The sequence below is a fragment of the Crocodylus siamensis genome, chromosome 11 (assembly GCF_052110815.1).
Source record: "Crocodylus siamensis isolate JL-2025a chromosome 11, ASM5211081v1, whole genome shotgun sequence".
NCBI classification, from domain to species: Eukaryota; Metazoa; Chordata; order Crocodylia; family Crocodylidae; genus Crocodylus; species Crocodylus siamensis.
In genome coordinates this window covers 6,484,070-6,509,254 of record NC_143405.1, presented here as the reverse complement: position 1 = coordinate 6,509,254, position 25,185 = coordinate 6,484,070, and the positions used below count along the sequence as shown (strand labels likewise).

General features: G+C 46.9%; 1 protein-coding gene across 3 annotated transcripts in view; it reads right to left on the bottom strand.

The window, feature by feature from the left end:
- The window catches only part of VAV2 (vav guanine nucleotide exchange factor 2), a 270,523-nt gene that overhangs the window by 77,491 nt on the left and 167,847 nt on the right, over positions 1–25,185 (bottom strand). For all 3 annotated transcript variants that reach the window (XM_090022197.1, XM_090022195.1, XM_090022194.1), the window contains exons 3-4: positions 24,340–24,398; positions 1,067–1,135 (exon numbers count right to left, since the gene is read on the bottom strand). In XM_090022197.1, coding sequence (XP_089878323.1) covers positions 1,067–1,135; positions 24,340–24,398 — 128 coding nt within the window. The remainder of the gene's footprint in view (positions 1–1,066; positions 1,136–24,339; positions 24,399–25,185) is intronic.

Genomic DNA, 25,185 nt, shown 5'->3' with positions numbered 1-25,185 from the left:
GGCCAACCTTCAACAAGCTACTCGGTGTCTCTGTGCTTCAGGTCTCCATCCTTGAATTGAGGTTATAATCCTGCCTTTCTCCCTTCCCAGTGCATCTCAACTGTCTTTTAACTGTCCACAGTCTAACACAATGGTGCTTATCCTTTTGGCCCCACAGGACAGGTGAGCAGCATGGGGCTGGTCCATGAGTCAGATCAGACCTTTCAAACCAGGATTTCTCTTGCATGCCAGAGTTGGGCCCACACCACCTCTGCACAGCCCCATGTGACGGGATTGGGGTCCTGTGCTGCCTCTGCTTGGTCCTGCACTACCCCGTGCACCCATGGGACCTGTGGATGGGGGGTTGAGCACACCTAATCTGACAGATTAGAGACCACAAACACAACCACTATTTGCTACAATACAACTAACGGGGCTTTTCCTCTTTCTTGTCACCCAATGGATCCCACTATGTCATACTTCACTGATGGAGCGTCTAGTCTAGCATGTCCTGCCCCAAGCATGTTTTGGGCACCAGCTCTTCGGTAGAAGAAAACTATGTTTGTGAACTCTACGGTGCCACGTGTCTTGTTGGCATTAAAAAGTGTGCACGGGGTACACAGAACTACGCCTTGCTGAAGGCTTTCTTTATGGATTATCCCCCAACCTGCAATCTCCCAATTATGGGGGGCAGCTATCACCAGTGGAAAACAGGGATAGATCCCAGGAAACGACTTCCCTTTCCTGAGCAAATCCCTAGGCAGACAATCAGAGGAATTACATACAACTCTTTTGCATTTACAGTAACATTTAGCATTATTTGAAAGAATGATCAGTGCCTTGGCCCTTCCATCACCCCCTATGGAGCAACTCATAAATTGAGCTCTATTAGAACGGATGACTCCCAGCTCTCTACATGGGGGGAAAAAAAACCCAGATTATTGTAACAGCACAAATAAAAACCTGCTTGGCAAGTACCCAAAAACAGCCCTTAGAGCCCTGCTGTCATATTTTATCATACTTGGCTAAAACTGAATTGCAACTTTTTTTTTTTTAATTTCAATTTCCATGTTGCAAGTCCACTTACTCAGCCAGCTCCTCCAAGCTCCGGTAGACATCATCATCATTCTCTGTGGTCTCCTCAGAAGGGAAGGGTCTGGAGAAGGAGGAGAAAGAACAGAGTTACTGGTGATGTTGACCTCTTCTAGATGCTGCCCTTATTCATCACGGCCCATCTGAGGTCACATCTGCGCTAGGATCTGCTGAAGACGACTTGCTTCAGAACATAAATATTAGTCAGAATGACACGTATTCTTATTACCCAACTCCAACCCCAGAAGTATTGTTAGCTTCTGATGATAATTTTGCTCAGACTCTGCTTGTATCCCTGCCAGGCCAGGCCTCTCTTGGTCCACTATTTGGTACCACGTAAACCAGTGCAGCCTGTTCCACAGTCGGGTTGTTGGCAACTAAACCAGTATCCCCAACTGGGCTGGCCTTGGTGAGGAGGGCGTGTGGACACCCAGCAGGACTAACAAGACCTGTCAAAGGGCGGATGAGCTCCCTCCGAGCTCATGGCCATCCGCACCTGGAGAGATGGATCTCGCCAGGTCACTTTGCCCAAAGAATCACCAATGATGCACAGCCCCAGTGGTCATAGCAGCCTTGGGACTGACTTGACTCTGCTTCCAGAGTCAAGAGGACCAGGACTTCCAGGTGGTAAAAAAGGAGGACACATTACCATGAGCTTTGGAGGAATCGTGTTAACTAACACCGCCTCAAACCTGACCTTGCAATCAGGGTAGCAGAAAGGACGAACAGGAGTTAACAACATCCAGCTGATCGTGGCACAGATTGTGGTTCCCACAGAGTTCCCCAAGATGTGCTGTTAGATTTTGCCCCCGCCTATGCTCCCTGTAGGCTCCCGTGCAATATGGTGCTACAGATCTTATAGCAAGAAATTAGCCCAGTGAAACCGGCTTCCAGCTGCAGTGAACAGAAACGTCTTCAAATACGGCCCCTGTAGAAAACAGCCTTCCTCACTTCAACTAGCAACATCCCAATAGCTGTCTAAAAGGTTTAAAACCACCGAGGGTGGGGAAATGAACACCGCAGAAAAACTCCCCGCAAAGCAGACTAACAAAGCAAAGAATTTTTTGGCTCCTTCTGAAGCAATAATCAAATAATACATGAAGGAGATGACAAAATACTGCTTTAATTAAACGTGATGTGTTACTGCTGGCACGTGGCCTCAGCAGGCTGACATCCTGGTAGGTACAAGATGCTTCCAGTTGTTAAGGACCCCAGAGCAGAGGGGTCTTCAAGGGTCAGGCTGACTTCTCTCCAGATGCCCTGGGTGGTGATCACAGATCTGTGCTCAGAAGTGCCACCTGGATGCATGAAAATAAGTTAAAACAAATAAAAGCAGAGAGCTCTCAGAGCCTTCATCTGTGTGTGGCATCGTTGCCAACAGTAAATCCAGCAAAGCAAGTACAGGGAGCAAGGGGAACAAGTCAGGGATGCCAAAAGGAGCCATGAACCGAGTGGGCAAGTGGTAATGAGCTCCCTGATTCGACTGTCCCGTATGGCAGGTAATGGTGATACTGGATCTGAGAAGTTCAGTTACGGGTGAGCAAAATTGAATGCATGTGAACTTTTAACTGCACCCAAGTGTAATTTCCTCCTTCCCCGGTTCCATGAAAGATTGATTCATCTCAAAGATTTAATGCATGGCCCAGTTAGTCCCGGGTTTTGCTATTCTTGGATCAGATCTCTAACAATAACTTGCCTTCCCCTTTTGCTTTATTCCCGTCTTCCCCTGGTGACTGCTTCAGACCGAGCAAAGTGGTTCTTAACGGGGCTCCAATCTGCAGTTAGTGTGGTTGCAATTAACCCAGCGAGAAGGCAATGAACCAAAAAAACAGAGTGGGGAAGCAGTGCCGCACCGAGCTGTGCTGCAAGACGGCCTCAGACTAGGTACAGGACAGCGTGAGCGACATGTCTGCATTCACAACGCAAACACGCAGAACCTCCCAAGCATCAGCCAGGGCAGCAACAATGCCCCGAGAGCCTGTAATGCAGCAAAAAGCATGGCAGGGTAAGGAAAGATCAGGGACTAGTATCCTCAGTTTTATTACAAACCATTTGATACTCAATGACGGTCTGTAAAACCTCCAGTTGCTGGAAGGGAGAAACTGCATAAGAAATTCAGCTTTAATTTAAAATGGAAAAAAAAAAAAAGAAGTTCCAACTCTCAGGGCTGCAGAGAAAAACTTGAAAATATGAAATAAGTGCACCTTGATGGGCCACAAACCAAAAGGCAAAGAAATTCCCTGCCCTGTTCCCAGCTATGTACCATTAATCTTGTGGTTTTTAAGCCCGTTGGATGATTTGGAAGCGACTTCATTAGTTCTGAAGACTGGAGACTGGTGATACCAAGTGCCTGTGGTTTTAATTTTATCAATCCGGTTTTTACGTGCGTGTCTGCATCTCCTTTCTCCAGCCAGCACCCCCGGGAGTAGTGACTAATACAAAGGCCATGTGAGACTCAGACCAGCGGAGTCTATGCAACTCGGCAGCTACTGGATCATAAAAATTGGCCTCGGATCCTACTGGAGGGAGGAGAGAGAGAGAAGGATAAAGAAGCAGGGCACAACATTGCAATGATGGAGCGGCTCCAAAGAGGAGAAAAGGCCTCTCCCTTTCATACGAGGAGCACAAAATTAAGACGTTCCTGGGGCAAAGCACAAGCGCAAGATCTATGTAATCAGTTAGGACCCTCTCTCCTTCTCAGTGGACCGAAGGAGCATTGTAATAATGCTAACATTATTATTAGCATTAATATAGAAATAGGGAGGAAGATCATCCTAGAGAATATCACACTTGACACTTATCTTTGGCTCTTCATCTCCCAAAAAATTCACTTACTCCTCTACTGGTCTCCCAGCCAGAAAGCAAGGTGGCAAAACAGTAATAAGGAATATTCAAGTTACAAGCCATAGGTTTAATCAGTTCCTGTGACATGGGATGCTGGGGGAGGGAGGAAGTAAGGAAATGGCCAAGAGAAAAAAAGAATAACTTCTGTTCTTTTTTTAATGAGAGGTCTTGGAGTTGGCCAGCTCTTTCACCTTGACGGCGGGGGAAACCAGCGCAAATGAGATCAGGACAGGGCTTTACGAACTGTATCTCTGCAACACCAGCTGCCACAAAGATAAAATGTGGAAGTACAGAATGGGATTAAAGGGAAAAACGCAACAAGAAAGAGATTATCAGATGAACCTTTAGCAGCTGGAGAGAAAAGATTTCTCTGTGTAAGGTGCTAGATTGGGACTCGGGTGATCTCAGGTTGGCTCCTAGCTCTGTTAGACTCCTGCGTAAGCTCTAGTTAATCATCGAGGAACCAAACCTACAACACACAAGCAGATGGCTGCATCCTATCCAGGGATACCCTCGCTTAGTTACTTAAGAGGGGCTCTCTTCCAGTGCAAGCCAAAGCAAGACACTTTCCTTCTACGCCTCAAACTCACCCGTAAAATGCGAAGTTGTGTAGAACTCACTAGGGCAGTAACAGAAGCCTTAGCAACACCTAAGAGAAATCAAGTGTACATTATATGGCTTCAATCCTAGCAAATATCTGGGACGCGTTTGCTGAACATAACTCAAGGACATTACCCTTGCTAACGAGGATGGGCAGCTTCACGGCAACCTGACATCTGGAGGCGGAAACCATGCGAACTGCATGCATGAGCACGGTGTAGGCTGTTTTTTCAGCACTTTGTGGCTTTCATTGCCTTCCATTAAATCACCTTCCAGGGGCCTTCATCAGGCTCTTGTCCACAAGGACTCCCATCTTGTCTCAGCTCTAGGATACAAACTTTTCCACTTGAGCTAGCTGGAGTAACAGATTTTATGTCTTTGGGGGGAAAAAAAAGCCATTCTCTCATTTTTATCCCATGGTACAGAGGCCAACGTGACTACAAGAAAACCCACTAAACGAACTTTTAACCTGAAGTTTCCTGACTAGCACTTTTTTTTTTATTTATATCGAGGTTGGGGACACATGCAGGCAGCTTAATAATTCATTGCGAGTCTATACTGGAGCTGCAGAAGGTTACCGTTCGATTATTGTGAACTGATTACAGAAATGGCATTGAGTCAGAGCCAGGCTGGACATTTGTGGAGATCATACATGATCAGTAGCGGTGTGCGAAGCAGGTCCTAGTCGATTTGGATTCGGCCCCTATCAGGGACAGTGATTCGATTCGTTGATTCAGATCACTGTGCCCAATTCGATTTGGCCGAATCTGAATCTGAAGATTCGACGCCGAGTCAGTGAATCAGCAATTCGGCCATAGACACAGCTTTCAATGTCTGATCAGTGCTGATGGGCTTGTAAATATGTCACCATTTACCTTTCCTTGCCTTGCTTTCAAATGGGACTAAAAACTGATGACCCTAAAAACTAGGGGCAGAGCCCTTCAAATTTCCCAGTACATGGTGACCTGGCAGCAAATAGCAAATGCTCCCTAGAAAGGTCTCAGCTGCGTTTTTCAAAATGGCCAAAGAAAACCGGGAATCTTAATCCCCAAACAATTCAGTAGGATGCAAGCATGGCTCAGAGTCCTGTCATAGATCAGTCAAAAGCTCTTCAGGAGATTTTAAATTTTCTAAAACACAAACCTTAGAAGGGAGGGCCTAACGTACCTTTTCCAAACCTATAGGGTTTCAATGTGTAGGTAGCACAATAAGGTCAGAGAGTAAACACAGGTCTCCCCGGGCTTCACAACACGGCATGAGGATTGTTATTCGCATTCTGTGGAAGTGAAAATGGAAGCGGGAGCAGTGCGATGGCATCCCAATTGTGCATTAAGCAATATGGATTGAAGCCGTCTCGTGTGGTTCTCCTTCCCCGCTTCCCAAGCCCCCCTTGTGCCTGTGCAAGGACAGGGGGCAAAATTCGTGAGCAGCGGGAATGTTTTACTTGGGTAGCATTTGGGCTTCCGAAATGTCACCGTACTTGTCTGCACTGCTCTGCGTTTTATGTTTGAGAAGCCTCTCAAAGGAGAGTGCCTGATCCTCGGAGCAGGCTACTATGACATTTGCAATGGTCCTGGTGTCCGGTGGGAATCTGTTCCAGAGTCTAAGGTTGCTCCCTACAAAAGCTCTGATTTCCGTGCAGAGAAATGCCTGCCTTTTCTGGAGGGTGCGGCTACCTTATATTTTGCAGATAAATTAAAAACAGGCTTTGCTTCCAGCTCCATCTTCCCCAAAGACCACGGAACGACCAGCATCTTCCCCAAGCATCTACCTGAAATGCAGATAGGCCTCGATCCCACTGAAGTCAAAGACAAAACTCGGAACAACTCTGAATGTTGCTGGAACAGACTCTTAGAGAATTAAGATAAGAAACCTCCCAGAGTTGGTTTCTTAACAAACAAAAGCCAGAGTTTGGCTGTGACATCTTCAGGGATCAAAGAAGTAAAATGCAAGCAGAGCGGATGTGTTTATTTTACAGTCCAGTAAAAAGGAGTCACCGAGTCACTTGTTATAGACCCTGGGGTGAACGACTCTTCTAAGGACAACGGTTATGGCAGACGATGATGGCCCACGCTGTGCAATCATTAAGTCCTTTATCGTATGAAACACTTAGGGCATTTTCATATGCAAGCAATGCAAGGCTTTTGTGGAGCTCAAACAAAATCCAACTCGAAAAGGAACAGAGAAATAATCTCAGACCCAAATCTAATGCTCAGGGATAATAGAAATTAAAATTCCACGGGGTTTCTCATGTGGAAAACCCCAATCCCCATCACCTGTCCCTTGGGTTGCTTTGGGCCGTGGAATGATTAATTCCCCGATGACCATGCCATGTGCTTCTGTACATTTACATACTCTGGTTTCCAGTCCAGCCTGTTCCATTGCCTGGCTGCTGTCCCCTTTGAATTATTAAATGGGAGGAACTAGATAAGTTGCAATTTTAAGATAATGGAAGGAAACAGAAAGATTTATTCCTAAGTGTATTCCAGTGTCTATGCGTTTGGGCCTGGCTGCTGAAAGCCACACTGCCCACCTCTCACCAGAGACAATGCTGGGAATCTCAGGGTTTAATCACTGTACTAAAGTGATGTCCTCTACCAGCAGCAAGCCAGTTTGTAACAGAATTTAGACAACAATGTACTGCTAATTGCCCGTTTCCTTCCCCATTCAGATTTGGGGACATATGGGAACTTCACAAAAGCAACAGGCCAATTGCATGGCTAAAGCCTGGCATCGTCAAAGGCAAATGCTGCAATAACTTCACATCCAATGCTTATTCATAGACTTCATACTGATCCCCTGGACTTTTGGCATCACACTTGGAGGCTGCTCAAGTGGAAGCTGCTTACTGGGTGACTGTGGAAATGATATTATGATGTGGTCAAAAGTCTGCAGGGGACTCAGATAACCCATCCCTAACCTCAAGTTGAACCCCAGGCTGCAACGGGTGAAGGCTGACACTCTTTTCTTTCTACATCTGCATTTTCTTAAATCCAGTGATCACACAAGTCTTTTCACAGCCAGGATTTTAAGCTGTGCATGGAGAAATGGGGGAGCTTTTGCAAGGAGAGGTCTCTTGAGACGCTCAATGGACCACGTCCTTTTCTAGTGCCAATTGACTTCAACAGAGCTAGGTTGATTTATACCAGCTGGCAGTCTGCAATGCTTTACCTGCAGTCTGCATGCTCTGTTCAGGCTGGGGCTGAATCTTAGCTGCCCTGAAATAGGAGGGCGTTGGGTCCCGGAGTTTGATGCACGTTGAGAGGCCTGCACAGAAGAGACAATATATGGGCTCTGATCTAAAGGGGAGGAAGGTGCAGTCTATATTATTTTTCACATGTGCCTGTTAGAGCAACTGCAGCTGGCAATTTCATCCTTTTGTCAATAAGAAATTAAACACCTCACATGAAAGATGCCTTTGTGGGTACAGCAGAACAGCATCACACAGAACATCAATGCATATTACATGTCTGGCTGTACAGGGAAGCTTTGTTTCTTGGACAGGTCTGTTGTCTTTAAGTACGCAGTTCCACATTTGCAGCTGTGCATGTCTAAAGTCTCAGTACTGAAAGCCATCATTCGGTGCCCAATTTTCCAGACATACAGCTAGTGGAGAGGAAAAAAAAGTATGCGCCGATTCTGAGTTCTGCTGAGAGGCAGGACATTTAGATTTAGACACCTAAATGCAGATTAAAGCATCAGGCCAGGATCTGTCCCCAGGCAATCTGCAGTTTCAACCTTTTACCTTCTATTACTGACGAGAGGAAGTGCCCATAATATAACACCTGTGCCATGGCCATCTGTGAAATTCACTGATATATCCCACCTGGATTTGGGGTTTCACCTGAAAGCCTATCAAGATCCTTCATCCATCAAATTATAAGCTTTTATAACAGGCTCTCCCTTCTGCTACAGGGACATGCTTTACATCCAACCACCGTTTCTATCAGCCGACTCCGTAAAAATGGTCAAAACATGTGCAAATGTAGCAGCTTCATTCAGATACATAACCTTGGCTGGCATGAATCGTCTCATCTTCCCAAAAGCCAATGGAGGCCTAAGCATTTACGTTAGTGGTGGATATTTCCCTCCAACTCTGTGTAGCCATAGGAGATAATTGTGACACATTTCTGTCTAGCAATATCTAACTATTTATCTACCTATCTACCCTCTCTCCTACCGCTCTACTCACTGGTTTTACAGGAGTGAGACCAAAGTGAAAAACTAAGAAAGAACATGACGATGCAACTATTTTTACACATAAACACCCTTAAAATTGCACAGGATTCAGAGTCTTTCAAAGAAACCTCAGTGGCAAACATCATGAAGCTCTAAGGGAAAGCAGGACGTTATGAAAGTTTTAATGGCACAAGTCTCATCTGACTTGCACTTGCAATGTGAAGCTTTTGAGGTGGATCATCTGCACAAGGCCCCATCAGTTTTGAGTGAGTGATGCTGATTTACACAAGGTGAAGAACTGGCCTGTTAATCCCAGCGGATCTTTTTCAGCTCTGCAACAGCGGCTGTCACTCACTTTATTTTACAGGGACTGGAGCTCTGCCACACCTGATTGATCGGGAGAGGCATTTTTATTACTTCAGTGCAGATGGGCATAGATAGCTCTAAATGCTGAATGGGAAGGCGGAAAACACATCCCACAAAGTCAAGAGAACTTTCAGGGCTCGTCAGGATGCTGACAACGCTCTCTTAATTATTAAATGGGCAGCTTCTCAGGCTGAATCCTGATTGGCTGAGATGGTCTGCAACTTCAGAGCATCATAAATCTTGCCTGTAAAATAACCATGACTGTCACAACAAGCAGCCATAGCACTCTGGGAAAGAAGCATTGCTGCAACCAAATCAGTTTATGGGACTATTTACAACCCATATGGTACTCTTACGGGAGGGCACTCTTCTGTCATTTGCCTTAGGCTTCCCCTGCAGCTAACCAGTCCTCCTTGCCTTGCACGGGGCTGGATACTTTAAATGACAGCCATGGATCCATTCCTCCACCCATATTTTTTTTCTCTTTTAATGTAGGTCACTCGCAATCCGTTGGCTTTGGCATCCAAAAGGCCCTCCAGGGACAGTGTGGAAACCGAACGCGTTTGTGAGCATTCGTGGAGACGTCCAAAAAAAACCCCCATACAGTTTCACAATACATTTTGGATGCAACTGGAAATGCATTCAACACTGGCTTCGATGGGATGGAGGAGGAGTAAGGCAGCATATGAGGTACGGATCTATCAAGAAGCAGCTGTACGGTAAAGCAGGGGCTAGGAATGGAGAGACCTGATAGTCCTTTACTAGTCTTATGTATGACAGATTGTGCAACACTAATCAAGTCGCTACACTTCTCTGCGTCTCAGCTGCGAAATGGAAATGACAATCCAGGATCACCACTGCTAAGTGCTTTGAGGCAGAAGAAAAAGTACAAGAAAGATGCCTGTGACAAAGCAAGATAAAAATCAGTGCTTCCTTCAGTGCAAAAAAGTGCTGGAGCAGTCCAAGAGATACTCAATTTAATTAAAAGAAAGAAAACCCTATTATGTGGTTATATTACTTATAACTGGAAAGGAACCCCTCAGATTATGCAAGCTTTCAGATGACTGCACTGAGCAAGCCTGGTTTTCTCTTGCTTGTGGTTTGGATCTCAAAACATTTCTCACAAGCTGGATTTAAGAAGAAATCATGCATGGAAAAAGCAAGTTACTTCCTCAGCTGCATCACAAAGATGATTTTACAGGATCACAGTTACATTGTCTTAGCATGCAGCATGGTCCAGTGCCTTCACCTTCTTCTGGGTACGCAACCAGCCACATCAGGACTGAAGCAAACCTAACTATGGACACCCCTGCCCTGCGCTGGTAGAAGCTGGAGTGATGTTTCCAGTATCTGGGGAAAGAAGAGGCTGCAAAAGGAATCTGCAGCTGCCTCTCCAGTGATGGCAGTAAATAGGGGGAAGAAAGGTGTTGGCTTTCTCCCTTGACAGAAAAAGATGCAGCAATAAAAAGAAAGCTAGGAGAAAAAGGAGAGGGCTTGGAGGGAGGGTCAAGCCTAAGTTAATGCAAAATCAAAAGGGGAATGTGCTCAAAAAGCCTGCCCTCTGCTCTCACCGAACATGGCTACCTATGCTCTCCAGTATGCCAGGGAGGGAACAGGGAGGGGAGGGCTACTACTGATGTCATGTGCATATGTGCAGGCTACTACTGATTTAATTTGCATATACACATGCAATGAGCTTTGCAGCTCCTGTGCAGAAGCCCCATAGGAAAAGAAAGAAAGAAAAAAAGAGATATTTTTCAGCCTGTCTTAAAACAAGCCTTAAAACGAGAACACAAAATTATCAAAATAGATTGGAGGGGGGGGAAGGATAAAATAAAATGGTTTCCATTTACCAAAAGGATTCTGCCAATTTGAAGGAAAATGTGTTTTGTCACCCCATTGAGAGTCTTTAAGGCAGGGGTGGGCAAAATACGGCCCAGGGGCCGGATTTAATCCGCCAGGCCGATCTATCTGGCCCGCAGGGCCCCTAAAAAATTAGAAAATAAATATTAATTTGCTCCTAGCTTCCCGTCAAAGATGATAGGAGCCAGGGGCAGTAGGACCCAGAGGAAGCTAGTGGCAGGACCCAGCAGCAAGGTCTGTGCAGCCCTTCCTGCTTCCTTGCGCCAGAAAGGGAAATGCAGCCCTCAACAGTCTACCAAGGAGCATCAGACTGAGAATAAAATCCACCCGGACATTTTACCGTGAGAATCAGTGCCCATTCAACACATTTCAAAGGCAATTGCATTGCGTCCTTTCCTACGGTGCCCTGCTGTCTGTCACAAATCACCGTGGTTAATCCAGAGATACATTCTAATGTCATTCTAAGGAACATGGAGTGGAGGAAGAGAGAGAAAGAGAAACACTAGGGCTGTAAAACCGTGGAGAAGAGCTGTGGCATTAGGCCAGCCTGAATCTGGAGATGATAGTATTTTCTTCATGAGATCTCACTGCCTCCCAACTACTGATCTATTAGGAGCCTATCTGACTCCAGCAATAGCAAGTTTTTAAAGTGGTTTTAGGAGACTTGTAATGAATCCAACTATAGATAGATCTAGTTCTCTCTGCAAATGGACACTCCTAAACCAGAGTTTGCCAAGCTCACAAGATGGATGGAAGAGGGAGAGATCAATGCAGACTTCCCTGGCTATGACAATGCTGTGTTCCTAGACAGAGCAGCGTGATCAAGGCAAAGGAACGTCAGATCCAGGGGGAGGTTTATTTAAGGGAAAGGAGTTTGCAGCAAGCCTTTGCCTTCAAATCTAATTTTCTAATATACATCAGCAGCTTTGGTTCAACACTTCAGCTGGGGTATAAAGCACAGCTTGGAGTCTGAGTTGAGCTATTGCATTTCTTCTCTGACACTGCATTTCCTTGGGACGTTCCTGCCCTTGCGGCAAATTCTTGGCTATTCGGTGCATTCGGCTGGGAAATCACTGCAAGCACCAAGGGGCAGGTTCCCAGCTGGTGTCTACTGTTACAGCTCCATTGATTTCATTGTCTTAAATGGAGCTAAGACAATATATACCAGCTCCGAATCTGCCCCCGTCATAGCTCAGTACCCTGTAAGAGAGTCTACTTGTTGTTTATATTGTTCCAAAGTTTGCCCCTTGAGACTTTCTATCCACTTCACTAAGGTAATGTTAAGTCTTTCAGAGTAGCATAGGGTCTGTACTCCTGGCAGTATTGGTATTGCTGCACGCCTGAGACCAAGTGAGGACCAGCAATAAACACAGGGAACAGCAAAAGCATTCATCACACTATCAAAGCAAGCCAAGGCATTATTTTAGAGGCGTTTTAGCACACTCGCCTTTCACCCTGGAAGGCTCCAGTTTCACTGAGAGCCTGAGAGATGCCAAGGATCACCAGACCTTAGGGTCCATGACATCTTACTGGGCTGTGCACTGCATTTGAGGCAGGCAAGGAAGATGGTTTGGGACGAAGATCTCCAAAGGTCACTCCCAGGTTGGCAAATCCAAGGGTAGGAACGGCTCCCGTCCCAAGAAGTGCCGCTCCCAGGCTTCTTCTTGTATTGAAAATAAAAAATGGCAGGGGACTTAGAATGCAAAATAAAGCCCGCAATTTTGAAGTCTATTTCTGATACTTTGCGTTTTTTCTCCCTCGATGCCCCTTCCTCCAAGGAGCAATGACAGAAACCACTTCCAGCATTTGCTGGAGACAGGCAGCCCCGTGTCCTTTCCATAAAGAATTGGCTGCATGTGCACGAGGGCTGGAGAGTTGTCGCCCTCTAGCAGCTGCCCCACAGACACATGATGGGACCCTTGCTTAGGTCCAGAACCTCCCTTGGATCCCCACTTGGCATTTGAGGAGTGGAAGGAGCGGGATTCCAGTTCCAGCTTGCCAAGAGCACAAGAAAGATGTATGCAAGAACAGGGAGCTTCCACGACCCAGATTCATTAAACAGCCCTTCTCAATCCATTTTATTGTAACACTTGAAGTGTGCCCGATGGAGGCACAATACCATTAAAAAAAAAAAAAAAGGGCAGTAGGTAATTACTGAGAGCACGCTGACGGTGAATAAAATAGTGCTTATAAAACAAACTGTGTAGGAGAAGAGGCCCCATAACTACCTTTTCAACCCACACCACTGCCTACAGACATCCCAGAACTGAATCGCAGGAGACTTTAATTGCCTGTCAAAGCCACGTGTAGATAAAACCACTTCCCGGGTTGATCTGGCATCCCTTTTAGCACAAGCGACAAGAGGCCATGTGCAAACAGTGCGAGGTCTGCATTACACTGGAGAATCTATTTCGATCCACAGCAAAGATTTTCACTTATTACCCTTCTCTCCCTTCAGGACAGCAGGCGGAAGTGATTTCTTCTTGGTTAATTGTGTTAGGCCTTGTGTGGTCCTGTTGCTGGGATTTGCAAAAGCTGAGCTTTGCTGGCAGGACTGCAGCTTTTTGTTTCTGATCTCACCCCCAGCGCCAAATGGAAGGCTGCTCCTCTCCAGCCGTTGGGTTTAGACAATGAGGGAGATGGATGCAAGATGTGAAATTTGGCCCCGGCTCCAGGGTTGGATTTGAAATTAAAATAAATAAATAAAATGAGGAGCTTGGACTTTGGGATGCTGGTTCATGTCTCCCTGGTCCATACAACAAAATGCTGGTCTGGGAGTCAAAAGACTTGGGTTCTGTTCCCAGCTCCGCCACTGACCTGTTGTGTAACCTTTGGCAAGACATCTCTGGAGTCTGTGTCTGTTTTCCCTCCTCCACTTTGTCCCTTGCCATTTACACTGTGAGTTCACCGGGGCAAGGACTGTTTCTGATGATGTGCTTATATAGTGCCGTCCTACGGGGCTGACCAGACACTACAGCAATATGGAATCAATCTATGCATGGGTCTGTGCTGGGCACCGAAGTTTCTGGCAGCTCAAGGCAATCCCTCTCGTAGAGCAAATCAAATGACCCCTGCTGACTTCACTGGATGTCATCTCCAGTCCAAAAGAACTGGAACTCATGGTAGAGGTGATATCTTTTATTAGACCAACTAAATTTTTTGCAAAAAAAACAATTCATCTCCGGTCCAAAGCACCTATCAAGCAAACCCCAGTAGAGGAGAGCGGTCCCACTGTATAAAGAGCCAGTGGTAGAGTGCCAGTCCAAGTGATGAAGGTTATAAGGAAGCTCCTGGGACTTGTCTACCCAATGTCAGCACTACCGGCTCTGTACGGGCAAGTAGGGGAAGATTCCTGCTCAATCCGTCTTCCTGCAAACAAACCGAAAGCTTGGATACATGTGAGCGCTGCTCCCCCAACACTCTGCAGGGCAGCATGCATCAACCATTAGAAACCCTTCAGCGGTGCAGGGGGGCAGAACGGAAAGACCACAAAGCAAGCAAGTGAGAATCCCCCTTGACATAGGTACTGGTATTACTGGCAAATCCCTGGGCCATCACTCCTGCGACCTGTGCTTTGGCTAACAGCAGATTTCCAATAGGAAAGGAGCAGTTTGTTTTCATGGGGGGCCTCAGTGAAGGATGGTGCAGTCTCCTTAGTTGTCCTTTGGTGTTGCAGAAAATCAGTAGGTTTCCCTAGATCCTACTTACCCAAATCCCTAGTGTTTCCAGTGCCTGACACCAGAACTTGTGCTCGTCCCGATCTAAACCAGGTACACTGGGAAGGCTGTTTAAGCAGTGAGCACAGCCATTTTGGCAACGGTCCTTTAAAAAAAGAGAAGCCAAAAAAATAAAATCCTACCTCACCCTCAGTGATCTTAAAGGCAAAATCAGCAGCATCCCAATCAGAGCAGTTCCTTCTCCAGAGGCCAGCTGCAACCCAGTGGTTCACACCATCTTGCTTGACCTTTGGTTGGTACATACTGGCAGATGCCAGTGACTGGGCAGAGGTGAGGGAGGTGGAGAGCAGGGCCAGTGGCTACATAGCTCTACTAGGCCTTTTCTGCACCAGGAGAGGACCTAGCGTGATGAAGGATGATGCATCAACCAAGGATGAAGTAATGCAGCAGGTTTCAACTTGTGGCACTGGCAATCTGTGCATGGCACGTGGCAGATCAAGGAGGGAAGAGGCAGCACGGTGGCAGATAGGGTGGAGAACAGAAAGCAGAACAGCAGATCAGGTCAGATGCACTGGGCAACGAGCAGAAAGCAGAGCAGTAGACCTGGCAGAGAGCACAGGGCCAGGAGCAAAAAGCAGAGCAGCAGATGGGGTAGGGGAAGGGGAACACTTGGGGAGGATGCCAGGCTAATTTCAGGCCCGCTTGCCCAAAAGATTGCCCCCAAGTTGGAGTCATGTTTCATACAGCAACAGGAGTTCGAGCCCTGCTAGGAGGAGTCCATCTGGGTCTGTTGGCAGGTCCTTCCAGCATACAGCGCAGCAATGAGGAGAAGGAAACAGCTAAGACGAGAAGATTTAGAGGCTGGACTTTGCAAACACGGTCATGCCTCATTTGGCACCGAAAGTTACAAGCGGGAAGTGAAGGATCGAAGAGGAACGCTGCAATTTTTTATGGCATGAGGCTTAGCCGTGGTTGCACACTGCCGAGTCAGGCAGCCAGCACCAACAGCTATCACAGAAGAAAAGCAACATGCTCCCTCCAATTTGCCCACAATACAACACTGGCTTGGGAGGGACTGGTTGCTCAGGGCAAGCGGGCAGGTTCGGTGTGGTGTTAGAGCCCGTTCCTTTCTCACGACCTTCCACGTCCAGTACTTGTGGCTGGACCACGGTGGGAGGAGGACGAGTGCAGCAGGGGTTACATGAAGGGAAAGGGATGATGGCCTTTTTTGGCTGTTAGCTTGTCTCGGTGCTAGTCACCTTCTACCCCAGCAAGCTCGGGAATGAAAGAGGTTATTTAAAGTGCAGGTCTTTATGTTCAAGGTGGAAGGGTCAGATTTTCCAAAGCACCCGAACAGGGAAAAGCATGTGGGAGAAAGGCATTGGGGATCTGGGCTCCCACTGTCACTTGGACCCTTTTGACCAGATGACCACGCAGCTCTTCTGCAATGGGGCCCAATGCCACTTGCACTCACATCAGCTGGCTTTCCACTGACTCAAATTGGCCCGGTCGCAGCAATCCTTTGTGTTCGTGTTGCACCTTCCAGGGGAGCCCTCCAGGCACCTCCCAAGCATCACAGGATTTAGCCTCACATTTTGCAGGAAGGGAAACTGAGGTAGGGGGCTGCCAAAGCCAATATATCGTCACAGCTGGGTGCCTGACATCAGATCCACCACATCTGGATGTCCAAGGGAGTGACAGAGATGCTGAGCCCCCACAACACTGTGTAGCATTGCCGGATACAGAATCCAGCCCCCTGAGTGCTGCCTCTCTGGAGAGTCTCCTCTGCTCCCTCCAGCACCTTCAATCTCCATTTGCTAGCACGCCAAACAGGACATCCCTGCCCCTAATCTAAAGTGACTTTTCGGGACATGGAGTCATTGGAAGCACCGTTCACCTCTCCCCTGAAATCAGATCCCTCCCCTGAGCAACAAGCTCCCAGTCAGGGGCTTGTTCTCACTGCCAGAAGAGATGCTTTTCCACCGCCGGGGAGGCCCCATGCATGAGCAATGCTGGAGGTAACGCACACAAAAACAAAGCACTTCAGTGTTGGCCAGAAGTTAAACCCCAACCGGGGCAAATTGCTGACCTGAGTGGGTTTACCTTCTGGTAAAAACTCAAGTGGCCTTGTCTGTACTGGATTTGTACACATTACATACCTCCAGATCAAACGTGCAGCTTTCTGCAGGACATGGAAAATGGGAATCCTGATTGACCTCCTAATCCCCAGCAAAACACACACTCCTCCTCCTCTTCCCCTCAAGTGGGGTTAAGGCACCGTCATCTCTCTGCCAGACCAAGTGCCCACTTTGCACGCAAGTCCTCCCACAATAATATCTCCGCTCGCACTCCCTAAGGTGGTTATGCTACAGTACATACATTATAAGCAGCGGTGTCTTTACACCGAGTCGCTCCAGAGGTTTCAGTTCATATATAAGGGATTTACTTAGATTAACGTCCTCGCGACTGGCTCTTTGAAGGCACTAACTCCTTTAGGTTTTCAAATGGTTTCACTGCGCGCACATGAAAAATGGATGAGGCCGCAGGAGCCAAGATTTCTTAGCCTCCTGCTCTGTTTGCAAAGTCTGGTTTCCAGGAAAACCATGTATTTCGAGCAGATAACCAGACTGTGCTGCGGCCCCGTGAAGCCTGCATTTAACCAGTGGGACTCACTGCCACAAAAAAAGACTTGAGGCCAAGAGAGTCCACGAAGGGCTGTGGAGTAAGAGCAACCAGGACTAGAAGAGCAAACTTTCAACTCAAGGTAAATTCTACTGATACCCGTAGCAAAATACCCACTGCCTCTGATGGGGTTAGGATTCAACTCATGGGCATCAAGAAGGGTTAAAAAAACCTCCATACTCAAAGGTCCAAGGCAACCTCAAAGGAGTGGCTGCCACGAGGGAATTATCCCAGTCTCCTGCAGGGTTTCACATCCCACTTTTGGATGCACTTGGGACTTGCCACTGATGGAAACAGAATAACAGGCTTGAATAGTTGTCAGATCCACAATGGAAATTCCTATAGGTCAAATAAATGTCCCGCGTTGGGATGTTCTGCCAAGGAGCAGGAAGCAGCATGATGCCACTTCCTTCACAATTTAAGCGTGGTGCCCGAGACTCCCCAAATGTCCACACTATGTGCTCGGTAGCTGCTCCCTTTCTTAGGACCAAGGCAGCATCCTCCTCCTCGACAGAGCTTCTCTCAAAGTACATGCAATTAAATGGCAACCGCATGAGCGCGGCTGGGAAATACCCAGCTGCCATCTCCAAAAAGCCTGCACCCGTGGCAGAGAGGCGGGGGAGGATGGTGCATGATGCAGGAGTGATCCGCCTAAGTACTGCACCTAATCGGGGAGACAAGCTTCTCGATGTAATTACGAGCATCGTGTCACTCTCCACAACCCATCCTCCTTTTGTCTGCCAGCCACGGATACTAATCACAACGCATCCCCCAACAGACGACGGCACAAAGCAAGCACGCTGCGATGCCCGGCAGTCGAAAGAGGCGGTTGGCAACCTGGGAGCGCCGAGCCTGGTTCTAATTTACTGAACTCCCCTCTTGGGGGGGACGAAGGAAATTTCAGTAGTTTAATGAATAATCAGAAACTTGGCCCAGCAGATTTAGTGATCAATTCCAGGCTCAGTGAAGATAAAGGCAGATTTGTTGTCGACTGGAAGGAATAAGCCCCTGCGAGCAACACAGGAGTCAATCGACTCGGGGATCTTTGCTCAGCATCTGGTTGAGGCACTGAAGGGAACGTAGGAGAACGGAGAGGAGCTCGCCCCTCTACCATGGGTGCCCCATCGCAAATCGTTTGGTCTCCCCCGCTCCGATCCAGCAATATAACTATGTACATAGCGAACCATAAGGACTTTCAAGTTCATAGCACGACTTGCACAGCCCAAGGGTGCTCCCTTTTTGTAAATGGGGAAAGCAATGCTTCCTCTGCCTCAAGCCTTGGGCTTATTGATCTGGATTCAGGTGTCTGGCACGTGGGCCCTTTCCAACTGCGTGTTTCTGCCGGTGTTGGCACAATAGAGTCATGATAACAATTGAGGCTGATTGGTGTCTACTGCAGTAATATATTAAATAGCAACAACAGTCATCTTCGCTACCACCTGGACATCCAAATGCCAAGGGAAAAAGGGTTTTCAAAAAATGCTAGTGCTATTCCAGAAAAGATTTATTCTGTGGCAGGGACGCTTGCCTGCAATCAGTTAAATAGGAATGGGTGGGTGGAGCATAGGTAAAAATCCCAGAAGTCCATGAGTGGTTTATTATTCCCCATGCTGGTAGGACACACGGACCAGATCTGAGCCCCATAACCAGCAGCATTCACACTCACTGGATGATCTGTCCCGACTGGTTTCCAGGAGTGCATTTCTCAGCTCCTGCAGAAATCCTGCAGCTTGGTGTTTGAAGCCAAGAGGCGTTTTTCTTCACGTCTTGCAGGTTTTTGGTATATTATACAGTTCCCCAATTGTTGCAATCATGTGTGGGACCTACTTATATAACAACCTATGACTTCTAAGGCACTGGGCTTCTGAAACCATCTCTGCCAGTACAATGATCAACTCTGTCTGGCTGGGGGGAGGGGCCCGGGGCTTCATATTATGCATGCTGGTGTGCATCCAATTTTTTCCTTATATGTACCCATGCCATTCATCCAGTTAGTGATAACTGACATTAGCTGAGGATCAGGCCATGGCAGGAATCCTGACAGCTTTGCATACCCATGCAATAGCAACACTCTTCCTAACAGCTGCCCACTTAAAATCAGAGAGGCAAGGACATAAAGCTGTCTGGGGTTGAAGTACAGCTCAGCTTGGTTACTCTCAGGGTAAGGGAGCACGTCCTCCCAGCCTCGTCACACCCTCTAAAAACCCATGGCCCTTTTCATCAACAGTAACTCTTCCTCTGATGAGCCATTATTTTCCTACCTGCTCTGCCTGATGTCAAGTAGCACCAGGAGGGAAAGAATGGAAGCATCAAAACTATGGTGGAAAAAGGCCAGAGATGCCATGAAGACCACAAATGACAATGATTTTACTGGAAGGCACTGGTGTTGACGGAAGAAACATGAATGCACAAATGGGAAAACAGCAAGTTCAATGAAGATGCTTTCTTTCAAGGGATGGAGAAATGCACCTGGACTACTTCCCAATGCCTCCCCGAACACATTTCCACTTCACCAAGCGCAAGAGATGCTATACTCAGCTACCAAGGAGGTAAGCACTAGAGAAGGCCCTACTGCTAGATTTCTGTAGCAATTATGGTCCTAATAGAGTACACATCAGTGCCAGGAGCTGCAGGCACAGAGAGTAATAAATAGAGCCCAACTTGAAGAGCATACCATTGATGTAGGCAAGACAAAGGAAATGCTGTTACCAGGGAAAATGAGGTACAAAGAAATTAAATCATCTGCTCAGGGTTATGCAGGGAATCCAAAGCAGAGCCAGAAACTGAACCCAGGCCCCCTCCTCAACCACACGTCTAGTATTTTAACCACAAAAACCTTACATCAGAGAGACTGAAAGCTTCTATCTTTGTTAGAGCACAATAAGCTTTTCTTACCAGCAAAAATCTTATGCATAAACAGGAGTCAGAGTGAAGGGACATTGTCAGTACAGTGTTCAATGGTCTGAAACTGGAGTGCATTTCATCGACTGAACAGTCCGGTGGTAACCCTGCATACAACAAAGTGGGTGGTGGTCTCTGTAATTGTGCATTTTCTTTTAACTAGTGGGAGGTGGGAGTGATAGCAGCTTATGTGGCATTTGAGCAAACAAGCCTGGGCAACAGATAAACCAATCCCCTATTTCAGTAATCAATAGAGGCAGTATGCCAGCACGGAGGTAAGTCAATAATGCAATGCGTGCTACGGGCTCCTCTGTATTCCAAATGAATTCAAAAACCTGCCACTGGAATTACAACAGAACAAGAAGTAAATACAAAATGCCGGCTGTAGCTACAGCTGCAATATATTAAGGCCAACCATTGCGGTGCTCTGTAAACACAACATTTCATTAGAGATCAGTTTTTACTGTTCGGAGCTTGTTGCTTTGAAGAAGCACTTTGTCATCCCTGCACAGCTAGTCTGAAAGGCCTCCGAATCACTCTATGAAACAGAGTTTTTCTAGCAAGTTTCATGGACCAAGAAAGCTGTGAATGGAGAGAAAGAATCTGAAAAGCACAGGCGTTTTATTTTTGTCTTCCTGCCCTGCATGGGACACATTTGTCTCGTGACAGCGCAAGAAGAAGAAAAAATATACTTAATGGAGGTGAGGCCTTCCCTCCATGATCCTAAAGTGAGATTAAAAGGTCTGCAGTTTATATGAGGCTAGTGGCACATGGCTAAGGCACCCCAGTCATATTAGATTGATGGCACACAAGGGAGAGATGGGGCCGGCATCAGGTCCAGCTGCCTTTGACTCCTCAGCCCAAAGGACCATACACAGCAATAGTTACAATCAACTGTGAGCAGGTTTTTGGATAAATCCAGAACAAGCTTTAATTACTCTGCCATCATGTCCCCACAATCCTGTAAGCCTTGAGCTCTAATATGTGCCAAAGGGAAAATGCACTTAAGACTGCACAAGTCCCTATAAAATGCACCAAGATGGACGGAGATGTTGGCTGCAGCCATTGTGGCACGCCAGTAGGGGGTGCTCCTGCACCAAGCCACCCGCCTCACTGCACCCAACCCAAAAACCAAGCTTCAAGTGCCTCACATCTGGTTGACCACCTTCCTGGAGTACATCCACAAGCCTGGAGTACCAATGCCACCACCTGGACTCAGGTCTTTATCTGGGCCCTGTGCCACCTGGGCTACGCAGGCCCTGTAGACCTAGGGGTTGCTTAACCCCATCAAGATATATCTGGGTGCTCCTTATAGCCCAAAGCATAGAAAGTAGCCTCCCTTAGTCAGCCAAGTAAAGGGAGCAAGAAGGCCTGCCCAGCCCCTCTCAAACATGTATGATAAGGCTGGCTATAACAGATAGCTTTAATGGGTAGAAAGGGTAGGCATGGGGAGGGGTACAAGTCAGAGATGTAGCAAAATAACCCTGAGCAACAAAAGCAGCTTGGTACCCTTTTGATACCCGACTAGAGTACATTCAATTAAGTTGCTAGTTAGGTTTCTGGTAAGTTACTCACTTCCGCATCCAGAGAACGAGGGTGCTGCGGAGGTGCATGCTTCTGTGTGTGTGTTTTAAAATGCCCCCGCCCCCCGGTCGTCTTCCTGGAGCGACCCTCTTAAAAAGCCCTACTGACCTCACCACCTGGACCCAGTCAGGGACAAGTGTTACTTGATGCAGGCCAATTAATTTGACAAACATAATAGTTACCTAATGGAGTGACTTGGGCTTAAGCCCCTGCCCCTGTGTTGTGAGGCCAGAGCTCAGAATAATGAGGGGCAAGATCCACAAGCTCTTACCCGAGGCCCATCACATAGGGAGCAAGTCGGTTGCCGGGCAACTAGGTTGATAGACACACAAGAGAGAAGGAAAACAGACAACCCCCAAAGACAGAGGAAGCTGGAAGGGGATTCTTTCACACCCGTGTTGGTCTAAAGGAATTTACAAAGCACCTTTCATAGACAAGCCTGCGAACTTCACTTCATAAATCTACTGGATACAAAAAATCATGGATTAAATATAGACATCGGATTTATGGCATAATATAACTTTTGTGCCATTTTGATAACCCCAGGTTACCTCTCTATATTTTCACAGCTGCATTTTATCATCTTGTTGACGTTCCCCTCTTTTTGTTTCCCCCCATAAATCTGCCCCACACCTATTAACTCCTATCCCCTCTGCTCTGCCCTACCGCACATCTGCATTTTCACAGACCTGGATTTTGCATATTGTCTTAAGCTCCTATTCAGACCCTAGAGAGAAGACAAAGACCAGTAGACTTTCTCTATGCCTGGAGAAGGGCACCTGAGCCTAAAAGCTTGCAAAGAACATTTTTTCCAACTATTCAGTTGGTCTAATAAAAGTTTTATCCAAATAACTTTGTCATCCATTGGCTTGTATTTCCCCTGTTTTCCAAGTAGTTAGGGCCTGATCTGAAACAAAGAGCCACTGAGAAAGTTTCCAATGGTACAGGCAAAAGAGCATGCATGCGATCACATTCATCTGTGTAAACTAATATGCTGATCTATTATAGCCTTTGCTACAGACACCTTTCGGGATCAAAGCATCCAGCGCTGCCCCTCCCTGGCACCCCAGGGACCTGGGGAAGATTGCTACCTCTGCCTGGGTGAGAGGTACACTCCAGGGAATGAGGAACTTCCCAGTAAATGTCTACCCACCCATAAGGATCAAAAACAAAGGGGATGGTGAACAATGAGACAGCATTAGCACTTCAGTGATTGAAGCACAGGGGCAACTGAGGGAAGGTTGCACTTGTGGTGGTGCCGTTAAAAGCCCTGTTTAATAGCAGATTCAGAGAGACAGCAAAGCTTCAATGTCACCTACAAGAGATCAGAGGCAGGGGGGAGTAAATGCAAGAGTCCAGCAAAGGCATCGAGTGGGGATGTATACAGGACAATAAAAGATCAGCTGGAGCAGAAGAAAGCATCTTCCTCTCATCACCTCCCCTCTCCATACCATGCACACTACACCCAAATATGCATAGTAAGAAATCAATTTGAAAGCAAACTGCAGGGAATGAAATGTGGATGACCAAAAGATGATGGGTTTGTAATCATGTTGTTTAATTCCTCCTCCATTTTTCCTGTAACTAGCAGAATAGGGCAAATGTCCCAGCTCCAGTGCAAAATACAATGCCAACCAAGACTCTGAGCTACTATTATTAACGTATGGTAAAATCTAGTAAACAGTAAAAACATCAGTTTTTTCTACAGTAAATGATATGTGGATCCTCCGGAAACACTGAGCCACCTCCTTGCTTTTGCACTGGGAACTTTCCCTTTCAGTTCCAGAGGAGGGTACAGGGAGGGAGAAGAAATGGGAGCAACCGGATGAAGTGTGCAAACACTTTGCACAGAAGCCCAATGGCAAATCTGCCAACAATTAGCAATCGCATGACCAGGCTGCAACTCGGTTGTCCTTCATCTCCCACGTCAGAGAGGCCTGAGGTTTGGCATCAGAGCGTCCGGAGTTACAGCCCTCTTAATCAAAGTGTGACCTGGTTGTGCAATGCAGGCTCTGAACCAGAGAAATGACTTAATACCAACAAGTGAAAGAAAGAAAAGGGAGTGGATATGTCTCTAAGGAATCCTCTGGTCCTGAATGCTTTTTCAAACACCATCCCTCTGAGCCAGATGCTCCATGAGAGGCAACCGGAGTACAACATTAGGAGTGGGGTGTTGATAGAGTTAAGGTCTCTTTCACCTGTTATTTCCCTCTGAAACTGCTACAGGTGTCTAAGCAGATGGGAGAGGAGGCAGGGGGCTTCCAGGTAATGACTGGAGATCTACTTCAATTTGCTAGACTCTTTTAAATCAGATGAAACGTTAATGCATTTTTAAACCACTCCTGATGATCCAAGGGAAAATGCCGAGAAGCTACACGGCTGCCATCAGTAAGGCACTTGCATAATAAGCACGCTACACTCATCACAAAGGCAGTCTGTTTGCTGTCGGTTTAACCCTAACACACATACAGCCACGTTAATACACACATACCTTCTGATGCTGTCAGGCACTAGAAGATCCTGCTGGAGGAAAGCCAAGTTTATCTTACACATCTTGTTAAAAGTGTCTTACCTAATTCCTTTGGTTTGAGCAATACTGTGGAAGGAAAGTCTGGATACCGCAGATATCACCTGGAAATGGAAAAAAAAGAAAAGAAAAAAAGGGTGTTATTACCTAAGAAGGAAGAACTCTGCATAGAAATCATGGGCACAGGGGTATGTATGGTTTTTTAAATGTGCTAAGCGCCTGGTGGCTTGTAGACGTGTGCTGAAAATGGGGGTGCTCAGCTGTACTGAAGATAAGCATTTATTTTACTGAAAATGTATTATTTGTACCATGGTAAAACCCAGAAGCCCATGCCATGGGTCAGAACCCCCCTGCGCTTGGACACTGTGCAAGCACCAAGCAACTTGCTATCACCCTAATGAAAAGGAATTAGGGTTGTCTCCTCATTCCCGAGACCCGGACATTCGACTTTGTTACAGAATGATTTTGTGGCGGCACGCCTCAGCTTCAAGCCTGCCCGAGCAGGTCAGGAATGCACAACATCCAAGCGGCATTCACGTTCAGAGATGCTCCTGAAAGCATTTGACACGCGTGGCCCAAACTCCCCACAGCTTCTGAGCGGTCTGAACAGAAGAGAAGACAACACGCAGGCTGCGAGTACTGACGCCCCAGCGTCCAGCGGGGCTGGTGTTCAGACGACAACCTATCAAGGCTAACTCGGAGCTCGTGTTGTTATTGCTGAGCGTAAAGGACATCTGAGCTTCCTCGTGTAAAGAAAACAAATGCAACAATGTACTACAAGGAAATGCCATCCAGGAACTCATGTACCATCATTCGAGATCTTCCCCAGTGCCTTCTTGCAGTCTGGACAAATTCCTGCTTTATATTCTGTTATAGCGTGGGTCGCGATTC